This window comes from Enoplosus armatus, chromosome 22, assembly GCF_043641665.1.
Source record: "Enoplosus armatus isolate fEnoArm2 chromosome 22, fEnoArm2.hap1, whole genome shotgun sequence".
NCBI classification, from domain to species: domain Eukaryota; kingdom Metazoa; phylum Chordata; class Actinopteri; order Centrarchiformes; family Enoplosidae; genus Enoplosus; species Enoplosus armatus.
Window position 1 is genome coordinate 1,760,001 of NC_092201.1, and position 7,500 is coordinate 1,767,500.

The 7,500-nt window shown below is 47.3% G+C and overlaps 1 protein-coding gene across 1 annotated transcript in view; it reads left to right on the forward strand.

Moving 5' to 3' along the window:
- Positions 1-992: 992 nt before the first annotated feature.
- The window catches only part of LOC139305172 (thyrotropin-releasing hormone-degrading ectoenzyme-like), a 108,953-nt gene continuing 102,445 nt past the window's right edge, over positions 993-7,500 (forward strand). The window contains exons 1-2 of the mRNA XM_070929119.1: positions 993-1,493; positions 4,081-4,325. Coding sequence (XP_070785220.1) covers positions 999-1,493; positions 4,081-4,325 — 740 coding nt within the window. The 5' untranslated portion in view covers positions 993-998. The remainder of the gene's footprint in view (positions 1,494-4,080; positions 4,326-7,500) is intronic.

Below are 7,500 nucleotides of genomic sequence, written 5' to 3' on the forward strand. Positions count from 1 at the left end.
CGGACTGAAACACAAGCCTGAATCCACTGAGCCCAAACTACAACGATCGCTGTCACAGATTTTGTAGATTTCTTGATGTAACGCAGGTTAGCTGAACATTTGTTGGTTTCCATGTTAAAAGGAAAAGTCCTGAGTCTTCTCCCGACTCCTAACACTGACCGTAATGTTCTGTAAGGTATTTTCTGCTCCCACTGTATCATAATAATAATCCCATAATAGTCCAGTAGGGGTTTATTTATGCTTCACTGCAGGTCTGGCAGAGCTTTAACTCAGAACAAATTAACTTTATAACAACCTGGGGACAATAACCTGCTGCTTTAAACCTCCTGTGATGGTTTAAGCTTTGGTTTAGGATCTCTGTCTTGGCGGCACGCAGATCAAGTGACCGTTTCTGAGGCTCAAAGTGAGGATTTCCATCATCCACAAGTGATTTTAAGGCGTCAAATCCAGCTGAATTGTGGCTTCCGGTCATAAAGGGTCTTAACGAGGTTTAGAGTTTAGCTTACCCAGCTGATTTGCAGTGAAAGTCTATGGATGGTACGCTCACTGTATAGTCACATCCTCAACAGTATACCTCCTCCTCCTCCTCCTCCTCCTCTAGAACTTGAAATTCAGCCATGCAGCATTGATTTTTTTTTTTCCTTCCTTGCCGCAAAACCAAAACGCACACGACCATCTCTCCCTTTGTGGTTTGTAGGTTTTGTTGCCTGAAATGTAAGACGTGCCACGGTGTTGATTTTCCAGCTCCGGTCAGCGCTGAAGGACGATCATAGCGGTCCAGCGGCGGCGGCGGCGAGGTCAGGGTTCAGGTTTTCAGAAACAGAACTGCTGGAGGTTTGACAGACTGGAATCTTTGGGACGATCGAAACGCACGAACATTAAATCGTCTGTATACGAGCTGCAATCTGAGCTGAGCGTAAATGAATGTTTCTCTGAACCAGAACCTGTTTCTGAACCTGAACTTTAGGACATTTCTTTAGAGTGACACTTTCAGCCAAATGGGACTAAACGACAGCAGCCCGGGCGCCATGCGGAATGGTCGCGCCCTCTCGGACCAGTGGGCAGAGTCGGTGGTGGTCCGGCCTCGAACCACCGAGCGCCACATCACGGTGCACAAACGGCTGGTGCTGGGCTTCGCCCTGTCTATCCTCACCCTCATCATCGTCACTGCGGTGGCCGTGGTGCTCAGCATCCGCTTCGAGGAGTGTGGCGGACGAGATCGCGATGGAGCGTCGGGGGAGTCGGGTTCTCGAGGCAGCGGAGGGTCTGCAAAGTTGAACGGGAGCAGAGGCGAGAGGACGGGGGAGAGGGGGGACGAGGAGGCGGTCCAGCCGTGGAGGAACTCGAGGTTGCCGGGCTCGGTGAGGCCACGACACTACGACCTGCGGCTCGCCGTCTACATGGACAACTTCACCTTCTCCGGGGAGGTCAGCGTCGAGCTGGAGTGCATCAACGCCACCCGGTTCATCGTGCTGCACACCGACCGCCTCGAGGTACGGTGGCCTGTGTGAGGTCAAACCTGTCAGGAGTTACCTTTAAGAAGGTGTTCGCTCGTAGCGATATCAGTGACGCGCCGATGTCGGCAAACAATATCAATATCAGCACTGATTTAACTTTGAAATCACTTGAGTTCTGTCCAAAATGTTGTAAATGCTGGTGCGACCGAGCCCTCGAGTCTTACCTGTTGTAAACCTAAAATGTTAAAATTTCTAGACGAAAGGTCAGGGGGTCACCGAAACGACCAGGAGTCATCCTCTGGAAACCACGAATATAAGCAGTAAAGTTAGTGAACATCTGGCCCTGTAAGCACTGATTTGGTTGATTTGCAGGACAACACACATGCAGAGGTTCAGGGTAAAACTTGTACTGGTAAATCACCATCATGCTTACTGGGTGGTGCAGATGATGAAATATCAAATGGACTCAGGCAGCTTGACCAAATGATTTGACTTCACCACAAAAAGATCCGTTTTTGTATGAAGTGCAGGAAGTTGTGCAGGTGACTCTCCGACCACCAAACTTCCCGGTAGCGAAGCGAAAATGTGTGTTTTTGGAGTAACTGGATGTGTTGACCTGCGTCGACACTGACCTCCTTCAGTAGCTGTGGTGCTGCTGTTGGAGCTGCAGTGAATGTTACCTGTGGAGAACCTGCTCTAAACCCTGCCCCCTTTCCTCTGTCATCCAATCAGATTTCTGAGTCAGAGACAGGTGCATCACTGCTTGTTTGATACTGTTGATTCTTTCTAAACAAAGCTCCTTGTTTGCATCTCTGTGCTGGAAAACAAACCCGCTCTCTAACACAGAATGTTTATTTCCAGATTTGGCCTCAGAGAGTTTCCTTAACGAGGCTAATTAACCGTCAAAGTTGCTGTTTCAGCCGATTTTTTTTTTTTAAATTTTTTGAGATGAGCGTGGCGAGAGAAAGCCTCAGAGAAACGCCTGAGCAACGTGATTTTTCAGGATGGTCATCTCGGCTAATGTGAGAGGGAAGATAAATCTGTCTAATTTGGGCAGAGGCCACTTAAAAAGCCTGCAGCAGCTTTTGTGTTTGTGTGAGAGCACGCTGTGAACGAAGAGGTGTTGTTGGGCGCTGGGCAGGTCTCCTAAGGTACCCTCAAAAGTCAATTTGTTCATTTAGAGGAGGGAAAATATAATCTCGTGACCTGCAGGTCGGCCTCAAACCTTTAGTGAAGACGCAGCATTCAAACAGGAACAACGTTGACAGATGAGAAAACAAACAATGCAATTAAAAGGCACTTTTGGTTGAGAGGAACTTTCCGAGGCGTCACGGAGCGTGCCGCTGCGTTCGCTGACACACCAGAAAACCCTGAAAAACATCCTTTTAATCCCCGACGTTTCCTCCGTGTGTCAGCAGGCTCTCTGTTCGTATCGATCCGCTCGTTCATCAAAGAGCGAACACACACTCGCACGAACAGATACAGACGAACACACTCGGCGTTTGATTGGCCGAGGATTGCTGATGTGTGACAACGCGAGGGCCCAGAGGTTCCCACTGTTGCCGGGTGTGTTCCCATCATGCACCGCGGCTAATCTGAGAGGGCAGATCCACTGAACTTCCTCTCGTTCTCTTTGCTTTCCCAGTTTGCAGGTGCCGGCGTAGATTCCTTTTAAAGCGTATTGATATTAATATTACAAACAGCAGTAACAAGCACATAGTTCCTGATCGACTGACACACCGTGACGTGGACGAGCCTGCTCAGAGCAGAAAGTCACCACAATAAAACGCACTTCCTTGCTAAAGAGTCTCAGTCGTGAGCCGAGTGAATTCAAGCCAAAGTATTTGTACTACGATGTTCTGTCTGGGAGCAGTTTAGTGACTAATATGAAGTTTCTCTGTTCACTTGAAGATCAACAAGCCAGCCACAGGTGTTCTCACTCAGCTCACCTGATTAGACCTCCTCTCAGGACGGTGGGGGTCAAGCTCAAAGTTTATTTCAGTTTAAAACACAGTCGACCGAAGTGCTAAAACACCAAGGAAACACATCTGAAAGTGTGCACAGACACTTCCTGTCTGGATGAAACTGCTTTTATTGAGATGACTTTCCAGTGAATCTCCAGTGAATCTCCAGTGAGTCCTCCGCCGAGTGAACACGCCTGTCTTTAATGAGTGAAGTGCTCTTCTTCAGTCAGTCTGTGTGTGTCGTTTCATCATCATCATCGGGTCAGTTTGACGCAGGATGAAATGAGTTCTTTCTTTCTTTCTAAATTTAAAACAAGCCACCTGCAACCTCACACACACACACACACACACACACACCTGTGGGCCCTGTCACGTCACCGTGGCGACAGGGCCAGCATTCTGAACAACAGGTGTCGCTTAGCAACGACTGTAAAGGCTCTGAAACTGCTGCAAAACAAAACATTTTAGATTTTTTCATTGTCGCTCCGTCGTGCAAAGTTTGGATTGTTGTGTTACCTGAACAGCAGGGGGCGCTGTTCACCGGTGGCCAGAGACAGCAGCTGAAAACTCTCTTTTATAAAGTCTGATTATTTTTAAAATTTACTTTAAAGTATCATTTCACAGCTCATCATCCTGCTTCCTCTTCTTCCTCCTGTCAGGTGGACCGGGTGTCCGTAACAGCAGAGGGCGGCGCCGGCGGACGTCCCGCCAACAGGCCCGGGGGCGGAGCCATGCGCATCCACCGCCACTTCCCCTTCCCGGCCAATCAGATGTACGTGGTGGTGCTGCACCGCGAGATGAAGCCGATGAGAGTTTACCGGCTCAACGTGAGCTTCGACGCCGCCATCGAGGACGAGCTGCTGGGCTTCTTCAGGAGCTCGTACACCCTGCAGAGAGAGAGACGGTACACACACACACACACACACACACACACACACACACATCATCATCATCTTTCCTGCAGCAGCAGGTGGTTCGACTAGAAAAGGTCAGCGCTTCACATCCACGACATTGATTAACTCACACACGCCGCTCACAGTGTGTGTGTGTGTGTGTGTGTCAAACCACCACACACACATCCACACCCACACACACACACACACACACACACATACACTCCACTCACTCCCTCCTTATGAATTTCCCATAAGCCTCTGCTGCAGAGTTGTTTCCACATCAGATTTCTTCCCCACGGTGCTGATGGGAAACAGACGGTGTGCTGATACATTTATTATTTCATGCATGACTTTGTGTGTGAGTGTGTGTGTGTGTGTGTTAGTGTGTGTGTGTGTGTATGTGTGTGTGTTACCACAGGGACAAAACATTTTATCAGTGTCTCTTCCAGTTATTGCAGAAACACAAAGTCGTAGTTAATTGATGATGGTTATTGGATGGAGGAGTGAAGGAGCTCTCTCAGACTGAAACTTCTGTTTCTGTAACGCTCCATGAGTCTTTCCTCGTCTGTCATTGGCTGGAAGTAGCCAATGGTGTGGTGGGCTGTATGGACTCTATCCTGTCATTAAAAATATATATAAGTATATATCTGTCCAGTATTTCCGCCCTCACGCTGCCGCAGATTTGGTCAATTTGGACACCATTCATCAAAGTTCTTCCTCCAGATTTGGCAACACCCGCGGTTACCGTGGCAACAGCAAGTGTATTTTTGATGCTACAGCAAACACCCTTTGAGAAACAACAACAGAAGAGCAGCTGGTGTGTCTGCCTACAGTGCTGTTGTTTTAAGTCAATAATATTAATAAGATTAATAATAATAAGTCAAGAAAATGCTGCAAACCGAGATCTGACCAGCAGACGGAGGGACGGCAGGAGACACATGAGCTGGAGGGGTGAACTTTTACACTTCTGACAGATTTAGTTTTGAGCTGAGTTAGAATACATGATGTTAGTAACAGTAATGTTCATTATTGTAAAAACAGTAGCTGTGTGCTTCAAAGCTTTTGGTTCACGCTGTGACTCCTCCTTTCAGACCAAGTCAAGTCCTGCTGGACCTCAAAACCCACAAAATGACTCTGAATTTCAAAGCAGAAACACGACCCATCAGTTTCATTTGAACCGACTCGATGCTTCCTTTCCTAATATTAGCGTAGCTTTTTTGCATAATTGATTTCTTCATTGGCTTCTTCAGATTCAGATCAGTCTTGTTTAATTATAGCAACGCCATAAATTAGCATTTCTGCTTATATAATGAATCCAGCGGCCGATTCAATCAGCTGCTGATAACATGACGTCAGCTGATGTTTAACACGAGCCCATTTTGGCGTAATAAAAGCTGCTTTTCTGTCTCGATCTGAGTCACCACTTGAAAGACACACGACTGCTGTATTTCCTCACCAGTCAGGTTCGGTCTCTGTATGTTTTCACCACCAGTGGTCTCGTTTTCACTGGCAGCTGCTGTTCCGATCAATGTTGGATCAATACGGCAGCTGATGGACCAGCAGAGCTCCATCGCAACACAGCTGACTGAAACCTGGTTACCGTCGACTTTGTGCACTAACACGATTTCTTAAGTGTCCCGTAACGAGAGAGGGAGAGCGCGCGTGACGAAGACGAAGACGAGCACAGTGTCGCTCGAATTAACTGCTGAAATAAATAAGTATGAATGTTTCCAGACGCATAGTAAGAAAAGAAACACACATATGACTAACACCCTCTGCAGGTGCCAGTCGTGGTTCATAAATATGTTAATCTGATGAGTCACCAGCAAAGAGAACGAGACGCGCAGTAAAAACAGCTGATTATTGAAATACATCATGATTTCATTCAGCTTCAAAACGTCACATTCACACAGCGGCGAGACTCCTACTGTCCACTTTATAGTGTGTGTGTGTGTGTGTGTGTGTACAAAGCTCACTGTTAGTTTAAGGATTAGCTTGATGCAGCAGTGTGGCTAATGCTAACACACACACACACACACACACACACACACACACACACTCTCCACTGTGAGATTTGCTTAATATCCAGAGTTACTATAAACCCCAGGCTGAGCTTAAACGCTCAAATGCTGGGAGGGGGAGAATTAATTAGCACACACACACACACACACACACACACACACACACTATCACTGTTTATGCTCAGTATTGATCTATTGATCTTTATGCAAATGAGCGTCCCCCAGTGAAACCAGTCTGAAGTGGTCCAGTCCCTCCAGTCTGTGCAGCCTCCGCTGACCTGCTGTCTGCCGCTCACATGACTCATGACATCACCGCGGGATAAAAACAGACCCGTCAATACTCGGCTAACGTACAGGAAGCTGCAGTCACTGTTGACACGCAGAGTTTTAACTCTTCAGACTCTGAATAACTTCAGGTCGGTCCGCTCCATGCGAGCGTGAAAGGTGGCTGTAAAGTGGGAAAAGTATGAAAACGTCCATAAAACCTTCCTGAAGCTGTAACGCAGAATCATCCACGTCTCTGCTGCTGCTTCAGTTTGTTCCACACAGTCACAGTTTCAGTTTATTGTCACATAAAACAAAGAAAAGCAGAAAATCCTCAAAACTGAGAAGCTGGAAGAGATTTTTTTTTTTTCAGCAAAAACACACAGAATTGATTATAAAAATTACTCAGGAGCTTTGCAGCGTTTGGCACATCGTTCTGGACGCAGACGTCTGAATCACTGCTCACATCTTTGATTTGTTGAAACACAAGTTGATCTTGTGTTGTGTTCGCTGACGGCTGTTTCCCCCAGAACATCTGAGCTTTTCTAAACTGGATTCAGGGCGTCGTCTTTCTACGGAGCTTCAGCTGCTCTGACCTGAAGAGCTGAGAGCGTATTTATTAATCACCACACCCTCTGATCTGGGTTCAGCTTCAGGCTGCTGCACAGACACGAACCAAATCATCAGGTGAGCCTGGAGACGCCCCCCCCTCGGTCCGGCCGCCTACTGCTTTGTGTTTGTCGTCGTGTTGTGCGATTATATAAATAGAGCCCCTTGTGTGTCTGTGATGACAAAATGTTCCAGCTATGAGCTTTAAAAAAGTGTGCAGGAGGATCCTTTCTTTTTACAGAACATTCCTGAAGCCCAGACTTCTAAGAGAAACCCCGAAACACCCGAG